Source organism: Oryctolagus cuniculus, chromosome 18, assembly GCF_051225735.1.
Source record: "Oryctolagus cuniculus isolate XC-2025 breed Fujian yellow rabbit chromosome 18, ASM5122573v1, whole genome shotgun sequence".
In the NCBI taxonomy this organism is placed as follows: Eukaryota; Metazoa; Chordata; class Mammalia; order Lagomorpha; family Leporidae; genus Oryctolagus; species Oryctolagus cuniculus.
Window position 1 is genome coordinate 14,698,180 of NC_142884.1, and position 13,298 is coordinate 14,711,477.

The following is a 13,298-nucleotide window of genomic DNA, read 5'->3' on the forward strand; positions in this document are numbered from 1 at the left end:
CCTTCTGCACAGCTGTCACATGCCACACACTGCCCCAGATGTGGGAAGTGGGCCCATGAACAGCACAGCAGAGTGGGCACTGACGGAGGGGAGAGGGAATCATCAGAAGGTCTTCCCAGGGACCTGACGGTAAACAGGTCACACGCAAAACGGCAGGGGTCACCCCTGGCCCAAGGAGGGCAGGCTGTGTGTGTGTCTGCTTGAATCTCAGGGACCATCTCAGGGAGCCCAGGGCCTTTCACAAATGGAAGATATAGCTGAGGTCACCAAGAGTTGGGGGGGGCATCCCTGGGCCTCAAGACGCCGCGTGAGGTGCAAGGAACCTGGCACAGCCGACCTCAGAGGTGTGACCCCCGTTTATCTGGGACATCAACAGCTTGGTGGGTTTGGAGATTCCCCTGGGGCAATGGCACAGATCCTGTGGTTGCAAGGACCTTGTGGAGGAGAGAAAATCACAAAACCATCCCTTTCAATGGACGGCTTCATGCGTGCTGTGCGGGCTGCATCTTAACCTAACTACGTGACTGCAAAGAGTGGGCTGTGGCGACATCGTGGCTCTCTCTCCTCCACTCAGGGGCACAGTGATCTCAGACTGCTGGCACCTTGCCTGGCCTCTGTCCCTCAACTGCAAACTGGGTATAATCCTTGACCTAGCAGCTGGGGCTGGTGCCACACGTAGGGAGGACAGGAAGAGAACAGTTCCCTGAGTCTTTGCAAAAGCCGCAGCCTGGTGGAAGGAGATGGGACCACAAAGAGGACTCCTCACACCGTGGAGACCAAGGGGAGGGTCCCGGCTGGCCCCAGGTCTGAGAGGCAGGAAGATGCGGGAGGAGTCTGGGGCCATTCTCTACAGAGGCGGGGACACCTAACGACCGGGGGTCCCCGTGGCCCCTTCAGCGGGCCAGGAAGCGGATCTGGTAGCTCGGGGGCACGTTGCCCACGCCACTCTCCCGGGGAGTGAGGTCGATGTCCTCGGGAGGCACGGGGCTGGCGATGGAGAAGTTCTGCAGGATGGTGGTGAAGAAGAGGAACAGCTCGGTCCGCGCGATGCCTTCGCCCAGACAAACGCGCTTCCCTGTGGACACAGAGCGGCCCACATCACTCACCTGTGTCCGTAGCAACAGACCTGCATGGGCTCCACCTTTAACCTGCTACTCAGGGAGGGCTCCCAAACCCCCTGAAACCGGTGGCCAGCCTTCGGACGTGTGTGCCATGTTCACTCTGAGACTGGAGTTATTGTCGGATTCCCAAATGGTTCAGCAGCCTACAGGGTGAAGGAGCCACTTCCGGCTGGATGTGTGTGTGTGTGTGTGTGTGTGTATTCCCTAGTCAGGATTTCTCATGGTGGAGAATGGTACCTCTCTCACAGGGCTACTGTGAGCTCAAAAGAAGTTACCACGGGTAAGAACTCTTGGCAAATCACCCAGCTCCTGTGAGGAATCCTGCAGGTGTGTCTATTTGAGTTTGTCCCTGGGAGCATGCGTGGCGGGGGAGGCAGGCAGGCGTCTTTGGCACCACGTGTCTGCCTTGTGTTCAGCTCTCAGCCTAAGATCCACAGCCTTCAGGAACTTAAATACAACCCCTAGGCCAGTGCCATGGCTCACTAGGCTAATCCTCTGCCTGCGGTGCCGGCACCCTGGGTTCTAGTCCCAGTTGGGGTGTCGGATTCTATCCTGGTTGCTCCTCTTCCAGTCCAGCTCTCTGCTGTGGCCAGGAGTGCAGTGGAGGATGGCTCAGGTCCTTGGGCCTTGCACCCGCTTGGGAGACCAGGATGAAGCACCTGGCTCCTGGCTTCGGATCGGTGCAGTGCACCGGCCGCAAAGCGCTGGCCGTAGCGGCCTCTTAGGGGATGAACCAACGGAAAAATGAAGACCTTGAAGACCTTTCTCTCTGTCTCTCTCTCTGACACTGCCTGACTCTGCCTGTCAGAAAAAAAAAAAAAACCACAACCCCCAGATTGACTGAAATTGTGAATAGGCTTGCCACAGTGAAGAGGGTCCCGGGGGTGTGGGACACCCAGGAGGTTGTAGACCCCAGGCTGGGCGAGCACCTGGGACTTCAAGCACAGACACAGAGCCTCACCCCTCACTTTTGGGTCTCTCAAAGGGCCAGTGTGTATGTGGGTCTCCTGGCATCCCCTCCACCCTCTCAAGTGGTTGGAAGATTGAGTCCGGGTGGTCGGACAGGTGACCGTGCAAGGGTCCGTGTCATTTCGGCCCAGCCAGAAAGCAGCAGAAAGGAGTCATCAGTGCTTAGGGCAGTCTCTGGCCTGCTTCTCCTTCCAGAACAGGTTCTGTGGCCCAGATTTTTCAGGCCAGCCCAAGTGTGTATCTCTCCCCCAAACCCCCCCTCGGCCAGCAGCTGCCCATTGGGGCACCGTTTGGCATCTCTGACTCTCACGCCTGTGGGAGTCTGCCTCTTTGTCTATGCCCATCTCATCTTCACCTTTCTGTCTTTTGGATATGGATCTGATTCTCTCTCTCTCAATCTCCATTTTCATCTCTGTCCGAAGCACACTATTTCTTGTTCATTTGTTTCTCCCTCTCTACTCCTATCACTCCCTTTTTTCTACCTCTCCCTCTCCTTCCTCCTTCCTCCTTAGCCTTCTCTCTCCCTGCCACTGTGTCCTGTTCACCGCTCACTCTCAGCCATCGGCTCCATCTCTTTCCTCGTCTCTGTCTATCTCTGTCCATCCTCCTCTCCACCCCTGTCTGTACTCCTCTCCGCCCCCACCCCACCTCTCTCTGGACCTGGGATAGGACTGTGAAGGGAGGAACTGACCTCCACTCCACCTTTCACACCTTCCTGACCCTGCTGACCCAGAAGTGTCCATCTGCTGGGCATCGCCCAAGCACTGCCCGGCTGTGTCTAAGGTGCCTGCTGTGAGCTGTTCTTTGGGTCCCAGTAGGGCAGTGAGCTCTGAGTAGGGCTCTGCAGACTTTCTCTTTGAAGAAACTCATCTCACTCAGTGTGGTGAGGTTAAAGTCCTCGCCCCAGGTCCTCCTTGCCCAGAGTTTGCCTTGGGGACCTAATCTCTTTTCTGCAGCCCCCTAGAGGGGTTGTTGTGATGACAGATGATGTTTAAATCATGTTTAAGGAGTTGATGATGCTAACCAACCTGATTTGATCATTGCTAATTGACTACATGTATCAGGTTACCACAGGGTATCCCAAAAGATCTACAATTTAAATAATTTTAGGGGCCAGTGCTGTGGTGTGGCAGGTAAAGCCTTATGGGTGCTGGTTCCAGTACTATCTGCTGCACTTATGATCCAGCTCCCTGCTGATGTGCCTGGGAAAGCAGTGGAGGACGGCCAGTGCCTGGGGCCCTGCACCCGTATAGGAGACCTGGAAGAAGCTCCATGCATTGGTCTGACACAGCCTTGGCCATTTGTGGAGTGAACCAGAGGATGGATGATCTCTCTCTCCTCTCTCTCTTTCTCTCTCTCTCTCTCTGCATCTCTGTCCCTCTGTCTCTCCCTCTCTAATTCTCTCAAATAAATAAATACATATTGAAGAATAATAATTTTTTAAAAGAGGGAGGACAAGTGGGCTGGGCTCCTGCAGGCAGCTGGGATCCCACAGGGAACATAACCAGAAGGGGCTGGGCAGGGCCCTGGATTCTGGGGTCTGGGGTCTGGGGTCTGGGGGCGGGCCACAGGTGGAGCTTACCCAGGGAGAAGGGCATAAAGCCTTCATTCCTCTTCAGGGCCCCGTCAGCATCCAGAAAGTGGCCGGGGTTGAAGGTGTTCAGAGCCGAGCTCAGGACGGGGAACACTTCCGTGTTCTGAGGGAGGTCCAAAGGTTAGAGAGGGGGCCGGCCCCTGGCCCCATGCAGGTTCCTGCACCCCCCCACCCCCCAAAAAAAACAGACACAACGGAAACCAACGAGAGGCTGCATTTTGGAGTTAGGAAGACCAAGAACGCCCGCAGGAAGTGGCAGGTGACCGCTGGCTTCACCTTGGGGATGACATAGCCTCTGAACTGCGTGTCTTTTGTGACCGTGTGGGGCGCACCGAGGGGGATGAGGTCCCCGAGCCGCTGGATCTCGTGGATGACCGCGTCCGTGTAGGGCATTTTGGCTCGGTCATCGAGGGCCGGAGGGCGGTGGGAGCCGATCACCTGCTCGATCTCCTTCTGGACTCTCTCTGCAAGGAAAAGTGGGGCCAGGGAACCCCAAGCAGGAGGCATCTCAGCAGAGACCCTGCTTTCCAGGGCGCCGTGGGCCAGGAGACACCTGCGTCAAAGCTGAGGCCACTGGTGCCCCTCAGAGTCCCAGCCTGGGGCAAAGGGAGGAGGGAGGAACAAGAATTCTCATCCTGGAAATCTGATGAGTGATGTGGGTTCTCTCCCACACGCACAGGTGCACACACAAGGTCACACGCATAGGTGCACAGACACATATGCACACTGATGCACAGACTAATGCACACTCAAGTTCACACGCACAGGTGCACACATAGACATGCACACAGAAGTGTACAGGTGCACAGAGATGCACACACGTGCACATATACATGCAAGGTGACACATACAAATGCACACGCAAGTTCACACACAGGTACAACAGAGATATGCACACACACATACACACACCCCAGAGTTCCTCAGGAATTTCAGATTGAGAACTCCTGTCAGAACTCCTCTCTAAGGTGAGGAGAAAATGAACTAGTACTTAGTGTGTGTAGGTAATGAGGGACCATGCCAGACTTTCAGGGGTGTAACAAAGGAATAGATCAATAGATTAATCCATGAACACTAGATAAATAATGGGAATGTGTAATCAACAAATCAATGGACAGATCAGTCATAAATAGACTGATGATGAATGACGAGCCAGAGAGTGTATGGATGTATTCACTTATGAATTAACTGGATGGACCCGTTCATGAACAGCCCATTGGAACATAAGGCAATGAGCCCAGTGAACCAGTGACGTGAAGGATGATGGCTGGAATATGGAAGAATGAAGAGTGAACACATTTGCGAGGACTGAGGATGTAAAGGAAGGAATGGGTGGGGGCGTGATGGTGAGGACTCAGGGGTGACACAACGGGGGGATTATTGTCCTGGAACATGAAGGCTGCGTGGGTGGTGAGGCCTGAGAGGCAGCTGGGGAAGGGGCAGGGGAGGAAGCCCGCTGCAGACAAGGGTGAGCACACGAGGGCGCTGCTGAGTCAAAGCCGTCCCGCTGTCACCGCCCAGAGGGTCAGGGCGCGCCTCCCTGAACACACACCTGTGTCCCTGCATGACTGAGGAGCGGACCCAGGAGTGTGCAGGGGGACTGAGGGTGAGGGCCCAGTGGGTCCAGCTCGGATCCGCAGGCTCTTCCCTCACCCACCCGCAGGACTGGCTCGGTGGGGGCCATCCCTGAGCCTAACGTCTCCCCCACACAGGAGCCCGTCCACAGCCCACCTGTGACGTGTGGGTACTTGAGCATGAGCAGGAAGCCGTAGCGGAGGGTGGTGCTGGTGGTCTCGGTGCCGGCGAAGAAGAGCGAGAGCACGGTGAGGATGAGGTTCTGGTGGTGGAACTCGCTGCTCGGGTCGGACTTGTCCTGCATTCCCGGGGTGGGGGTGGGGAGGTTAGCAAGGCTGGAGCCCAGCTGCCTGTCTCTCACCATCCATTTCTGGGTCTCTCACTCTGTCTCATCCACTGCTATTCCCTGTCCTCCACCTGTGCACTCCTGTGCTTCTCTTTCTTTTAATAAGATTTAGTTATTTGAAAGGCAGAGTTACAGAGAGAGAGATCTTCCATCTTCCATGGTTCATTTCCCTAATGGCTGCAACAGCTGGGGCTGGGCCAGGCTGAAGCCAGGAGCCTGGAGCTCCATCCCCAAGCACTTGGGCCATCTCATTCTGCCTTCCCAGGCCATCAGCAGGGAGCTGGATGAGAAGCGCAGCCGGGACTTGAACAGCTCAGCCCAGTGCCCCAGTGCCAGCCTCTCTTCCTGCCCTCTGCTTCTCCACCTTTTTGCTGTTTCCCTAGTCACCCTTGCTCTGTGGGTTTCTGCCCCTGCTGCTTTGTTTTTGTCACTTGCCTCAGTCTCTCTCTCTCTCTTTCTCTCTCTCTCTCCCTCTCCATTTTCTCCTCTCTTTCTCATCCTCCTCCTTCCCTTCTACTCTCTTCCCCTCACCCATGCCCCTCCCCCCTCCCGGGCCCCACTTTTTCCATGCGGAGCAGGTAGACGTCGATGAAATCCCTGGGGTTGCTGGGGTCCAGGGTTGCGCGGTGCTTCTCTACGCTCTGGGTGATGAAAGTGTTGATCTCCTGCAGGTTCCTGTAGATCTGCCTGTGCGTGCCAGGAAAGTGCTTTAGGAAGCCCGAGAAGAGCTCGAACACCTGCAGGGGAGAAGAGAGTGGGGTGGGGTCATGTGGGGCGGGGCCGGGAGGATGGGGCTCCTGGGCACCTGTGCCTCCTCGAGGACCACCCCCACCCTTCACCTGCTTTTTGTCTCTGGCAGTCAGCTCTCCTCTGCTCCTTCCTCTCTCCTGTGTCCCTCTGTGGTAGCTGCCCCTACCTGCCCCTCTCCTCTGCTCTCTGTCTAACTCTCTTCTCTCATTCTGTGTCTTCCTCCCACGTTTGCTCTCTCCTGCGTGTCTGCCCTGGCTGTGTTTCCTCCTGCTCCTCCTCCTCCTTTCATTCTTGCCTGCTCCACCTCACCCCACCACCACCCAGGCAGACCTGGCTGGAGAAGGAGCTGATGAGGGAGAAGGACTGGAAGAACAGGTCCAGCAGGCGCAGGAACACGGGGTCCTTGTAGTCAAAGCGTTTTCCAAAGACAATGGAGCAGATGATGTTGGAGGTGACCGAGTGGAACAGCAAGGTGTTGTCCAGGAGGGCTCCTAGGAGGAGGCAGCAGCAGAAGGAGAGACACAGAGTCACGGGCTTGGGGAACGTGCGGCTGTGTGACCACCCCAGCACTCAGTCATGATCGGCTGGAACGGCCGTAGCTGGCAGCCTCCCGTGCACATTCATGTCGGGTCCTCTCTTAGGCCCTTCCCCTGCTGCTCTGTCTCCTTCTCCCCACAGCAGCGGAGGAAGGCACAGCCTGTGATCTCCCCGGTTCCCAAGTGGGCAAACTGAGAGGCTGAGGAGAGCCCAGCTGCACAGCGCATGTGCAGTGAGTGGGTCTCCCAGGACCCAGGCTGGAGCACCAGTCCCAGGGCCACAGGCATCCAATCAAACACTGACCACTCCCCCTGTCTGTGGCTCCCCCTTGGTCTCTTCTGCCCACCCCTAGGGCTCTGCTCTGCAGATGTGAGTTGATGACTATGCACCCGCCTGACACACCCGCCCCGGCCATGGCTGGAGGTGGTGTGGGGGGTAGGGAGGAGGGCGTGGGGGGCTGGTGCTGGGCCTCCTCCATCCCCCACAGGGGCACCTGGGGTCCATGCCCAGCCCAGCTCCTGACTGCAGCTCCTGCCAGTGCAGACCCCGGAAGGCAGCAGTGATGGGCCCTGCCCAGCTGAGACCCCAGTTCGTGGCTTCCACTCTGCCTCATCCTGCCCATTGCAGGCATTGGCTCTGCCTCTGTCTCTCGATCTCTCTCGCTCTCGCTTCTCTCTCTCTCCATCCTTCTCAGCCTCTCAGAAACTCTTGAGAAACTCGGGTAAGAAAGAGGGCAAAGACCACATCCAGGAGATGGAGGCGCTAACACTGTCACCTCCAAGCCCCTTATGGAGACTCCAGAAATCCCGACGAGAGTTCCTCTAGCGCCCCCTCTGGCCGCCGAGCGCACAGCACCCGACCTGGTCCTTGGCTCTCAGCTCAGCAAGCCTCACTGGGGAGGGGACAGGGCTGGCTGTTTGCAGAACACCCGGTGCTTTCCCTGCCCCCCTCTGCTGCCTTTAATGTGAGTCCCGGTGTCGCCAGGAGCTGGTTTTCCGAGGTTGCGAGTTAAGCAGCAACGCGCGACCCCCAGTTGTCCTGGGACACCACAGCTCGCACCCCTCCCGGTCCCTGTCTGCCCCTCTCTCGGGTTTCCGGTTGCCGGGCGCTGCCCCGTCTCCTTGGCTCGCGGCCTCACCCTTGGATTTCCGCAGCTCCTCCACCAGACACCGGGCCTCCTCCTGAATGCGCTCCTCCACGCTCCGCTTCCCCATGCCGAAGTCCCGCATGGTGGCCAGGGAGAATCTCCGAAGGGCCCGCCAGCGCTCCCCGTTGGCAAAGATCACTCCTGGGGGGTGGAAGGAGACTCTGTGCCTCCCCAGCCCTCGCCCCACACCTCAGGCCCACCTTCCCTGAGCTCCACCACACCCCCAGCGCCCGCTCTCACCATATCCCTGGAAGATCGGATCCAGTACAGCGATCTTCCCCCTGCCAGAAAAGGCCTCCGCTTGGTCCACGAGGGCCTCGCGGATGGCATCCGTCCCACACAGCACGACCACGGGTCTGGATCCCAGGTACACCGTGAACACGTCCCCGTATTTCTCTCGGAGCTGCCAAGCACACCCCGCCCAAGGCCGGCGGCAGTCAGTTCCTGAACCTGAGACAGTGGGCTACAGAGTGGTCACAGCCATCTCCCCGACCCCCTCCTCCCCGTTCCCCTTGCCCTGACCCCGCAGCCCAAGGCCCTGCCCCACTGGTTGGTGCCCTGAGCAGTACAGAAGGCTGTGTATTCCGAACAGCCGGCGTTCCAGTGCTCACCACAGCAATCACCTGGATCCGCTCATTCATTCATTCATTGACTCATCGACAACCCGCTGGGATGTGGGGTCTTCTGTGTGCCATGTCCTGCTCTGGTCTCTGGAAGGGCCCTCACTCATCTCCCTTCCTCCCTTCCTGTACCCCCTTCAGTGCCTCGCTGCTCGACCACACCTGAGTTATCCCATTCAACTAGAAGCTCCCAGCCCGCGTCAAGCCCTCCCAGGCTCCGCAGGGCCGCCGTGGTGTGGACACGTCTCTGACTACTTCTCCCTCAACTCGCCCTTTGGTTCCCGCCGGCTTCAATAAATCCATCCCCAAGTTGAGGTGCTTAAGTCTAGGGGACTTTGGGACAAAGAGGCCTCTTGTTTCAGGGTCCCGGCCGCCCTCTCACCAGCTGTGCACCTGGGCCAGGTGCCTTCTGCATCTCACCACCCGTCATGGCCCATGTCGCACAGGTCGTCCACGAGCAAAGGCAGCCGCACGCAGGGAAATGGATTTCGAAGTCAGGGCGGCTGTTGGGCAGCCGCTGGGTCATTGCTGGGGCACCTGCCTCTCTTGCTGGAGGGCCTGGTCCTGGCCTGGCTCCTCGGCTTCTGAGCCAGCACCTGGACGGCGGCAGAGGACGGCCCACATCCCTGGGCCCTGCCCCCCAGGTGGAAGGCTTGGGTGGAATTCCAGGCTCCTGGGTTCTACCCGGCCAGCTCTGGCCTCTCTGGCTGTTTGGGGAGCGAACCAGAGCCAGGAGGAGCTCTTGCTCTGTGTCTCTGTCTCTCTGCCTTCTTGCTAAGACACTGAAAATGAACGAATAACAGATTTCTCTGAAGTGTTAGCATGTTTTAAAACTCACCATCTCCATCCTCAAAAGAAGACTACATATGGAGACCACTGAACCAACAAGTGTTTTCTGTTCAAAATATTTTTTGTTATACTGAAATCATTTTGAAAAAAGACAGCATCTTAATACAAGATCATTTGCCTAGAAAGTTTAAAGCATTATTACAAAGCTGTAACTGAAATTAAAAAGCTCATTATCAAATGCAAATGTTGGGGCTGGTGCTGTGGCATAGTGGGTAGACCCACGGCCTGCAGTGCCGGCATCCCAAACACTTGGGCCACTTCTGCTGCTTTCCCCGGCCATTAGCAGGGAGCTGGATCAGAAGTGGAGCAGCCGGGACTTGAACCAGTGCTCATATGGGATGCCAACATCACAGGCAGCAGCTTAACCCACTGTACCACAATGCTGGCCTTTCTAATCAATCTTAACATTTGCATTTGTTTATTTGAAAGGCAGAGTTACAAAGAGGATGAGGCAGAGGGAGGGAGAGAGAGAGAGAGAGAGAGAGAGAGAGGTCTTCCATCTACTGGTTCTCTCCCCAGATGGCTGAAACAGCTGAAGTTGCACCAATCCGAATCCAGGAGCCAGGAGCTTCTTCCAGTACTCCTACACGGGTGCTGGGGCCCAAACACTTGGGCCATCTTCTACTGCTATCCCAGGCCACAGCAGAGAACTGGATTGGAAGAGGAGCAGCCGGGACTAGAACTGGAATGTCTCATCCTAGTTTTTTCCCAGTGCCTGCCAGGGACGCCTTCCTCTCCCCTCTCCCCCTCTTCGATCCACCCTTGAGTGAGCTTAAAATGCCCAGGTCTTCAGTGTGTCCCTTGCCACCCAGCGGAGCGCTCACTGTCACCGTGTGGATTCTGTGTCTTTCGTCTGTCTCTGCAGTCCGACTGCCAGCTCCTGAGGGGCAGGGGCTGTTCGGCCTCCTGTCCCTGAATGCGCCCCTGTGCCCCACAGACGGTGGGACCAGGGGCTGACCGAATGCTGCTGGCAGCAGCCATCGCCCTGGCCACACCCCATGCTGTCCAACCCCTGGTGACCTTTGTGGGTTCTCTCTGGGCCATTGTCACGGCAGGGACAAAGGTGACACAACATTCCTGCACTGCTGTGACAGGATGTTAACTTGCCCTTTCCAACAAATGAGAAGCGCATGTGTCAAACACTCGATGACATCCTCTGCCGTTTGATGAAATGTTTTGGACACCCGAGTCTTAGACTGCTCCATGCAGAAAGGGTCTCCAGAGACCAGCGCCAGCCCATCCCCACCCGAAACTGAAACCCCTTCATTGGCGGTGCTGACAGGTCCCGGCGTCCTGTGAGCTAGGAGACAGCCGCCAAGACCCCTACAAATGCACACGTATCTTAAGGCGGATGTGGCTCTCACGGTGAGCAGGGACTGTGTGGGGATTGATGGCCAGCCCTGGCAGAGAAGAGGAGCAGTGAGACAGCAGGTTCTGTCTGCGGAGGCACGGTCGTCCCCACTGAGCTGCCGCTGGCAAAAATGCCCTTACAGAGGGGGATCAGGTGCCAGCCTTGTGACCCGGGGCTAAGCCGCCCCCCTGCCATGCCGGCATCCATAGCATCGCTGGTTCGAGTCTCAGCTGCTCCACTTCCCATCCAGCTCCCTTCTGATGCATCTGGGAAAGCAGCAGAGGATGGCCCAAGTGCTCAGGACCCTACCACTCATGGGAGAGACCCGGATGGAGATCCTGGCTCCTGCCTTCTGTCTGGCCCAGCCCAGCTATTGTAGCCATGTCGGGAGTGAACCAGTGGATGGAAGATCTCTCTCCTCTCTCTAATTATGCCTTTCAAATGAATATATGAATTTGAAGGGCTGGCACTGTTGCATAGCAGGTAAAGCTGCTGCCTGCAGTGCTGGCATCCCATGTGGACCCCAGTTCAAGTCGCAGCTGCCCCACTTCGAATCCAGCTCCCTGCTACTGCACTCGGGAAAGCTCAGAAGACGGCCTAAGTGCTTGGGCCCCTGCACCCATGGGGGAGATCCAGCTGGAGTTCTAGAGTCCTGGCTTAGCCCTGAACTGCAACTCTGCCTTTCAAATCAATAAGATGACAAGATTCAGGAATGTGGTTGGTCTGGCAGGGGGAGGAGGCAGAGGAACTAGAAGTTACTGTCTCATTCCCATTATCCCGCTGGGAATGGGTTAGCAGATGCTGGCTAATTGTTAATAAACCAGCATGCAAAGCAGCGGATGTAGCCGGCAGTCACTGCTGGAGACTCAGCTGCTGCTACAGTGCATTCTCCTTTTGATGTTTAATCTTTTTTAAAAATGTTATATTTATTTATTTATTTATTTATTTGAGAGGTAGAGTTACAGTGAGAGAGAGAGAGACAGGAGAAAGGACTTCCTTCCTTTGGTTCACTCCCCAAATGGCCGGAATGGCCGGAGCCGCGGAGAGAGAGACATCCTACATCTGCTAGGTCATTCCCCAAATGCCCCCACACTAGGTCTGGCCCGGCTGAAGTCAGGAGCCCAGACCCCCTCTGGGTCTCCCATGTGGGTGCAGGCCCCAGCACCGGCGCCATCATCTGCTGCCTCCTGGATGCATCAGCAGGAAGCTGGATGGGAGCAGAGAAGCAGTGCGTGTGCATGCCGAGGCCCAGGCTCAGCCTAGCCTGCTGCAGCACAGCACCCATCACAGGCTTCACTGACCAGCGCGCCCGCCAGCTCCTCCAGCTCTCCCTCCCCCCTCCCCTTGCTCCTGGCATTGGCTTGGCTGGTCTTTGCTCCCTCTTGATGGCAGACGCAACAATCTATTTGATGATTTACTGTCACCACCCTTTCTCATTCTCTTCCAGGCACAGGCGGGCACCCAAGGAGGTGACAATAATGGCAGGGAGAGTGAAACTCAGCACCCGTGACTCACACCCATATGCCCCGTGCTGTCCACCTGCAGCTCCAGATGAGCAGAGTCACCCGTGACAATCTCACCACCACCACCACACTCTGGCTCTGCGCCCCTTGCTCGCCAGCGCCCCCACTCCCTCCAGGAGCCTGGAAGCAGGCCCGGCTCTCTCTGGCATGTGAGCCCCAGGCACCCAAGCAGGGAGGGCTCACCAGGACCGACCCATCCATCTGTGTCTCACCTGCAGGAAGGAGTGGAGCAGGCCCTTCCTGTCCATCTGCAGAAGGTTCCCCAGGACGGGCAGAGGGTGGGGTCCCGGAGGGAGGCGGCCGTGGGCCTTGGGGTGGCCCCTGAGCAGAAGCAGCAGGAGGCCTGCGAGGAAAGCCAGGAGGAGGAGCAGGCTGAACTCCATGGTCCCGGCTGTCGGCTGTCCACCTGCTGCAGCCTCCTCGCGCTGGGCCTTTTAACCTGAGCCTGGATCCCCACCCAGTAATCAACCTCACCCACTCCCCGCCTCTCCTCTCCTCATTACCACAGTGTGAACTTGGGAGCCAGAGGATACACACTTCCTGCCCGGGCAGCCCAGTGACAGCTCACTGCCTGTCACTCTGCCCCCTCCCCTTCCTGGATGTTGGCAGGGACCTGCAGGGGGAGATGGAGGGGGTGTTGAGTGCACATGAGCGTCTGTTTATTTCCACTGAGGCAGTGAGCACTTGTCTGTCTGCAGCTCTGTTTGGCACGTAGGTTTTCCAGGTCTGCCGGCGTCTGTCCCACCCTCTTGCGTCTCTGCGGGTGCCCATGATGGGAAAGGGGTTCCCATGTGTGGGTTGTATGGGTGCTGGTATGTTGGGCATTTCCCAGCCCCAGTATCTTTAGGGGCTCCAGAAGCTCAGGGCGATCCCTCCTGCATCTAGGCTCCCAGCGTCCCTTGTGTGACAGCCACAG

General features: G+C 57.3%; 1 protein-coding gene across 1 annotated transcript; it reads right to left on the reverse strand.

The window, feature by feature from the left end:
- Window positions 1-338: 338 nt before the first annotated feature.
- On the reverse strand, window positions 339-12,802 carry LOC100328948 (cytochrome P-450). The gene is given in 9 exon segments (NM_001171131.3): window positions 339-1,075; window positions 3,673-3,787; window positions 3,961-4,148; window positions 5,416-5,557; window positions 6,166-6,342; window positions 6,686-6,846; window positions 8,031-8,180; window positions 8,280-8,442; window positions 12,595-12,802. Coding segments are annotated over 9 exon segments (1,449 nt in total). The 5' UTR covers window positions 12,766-12,802; the 3' UTR covers window positions 339-893.
- Window positions 12,803-13,298: the final 496 nt, after the last annotated feature.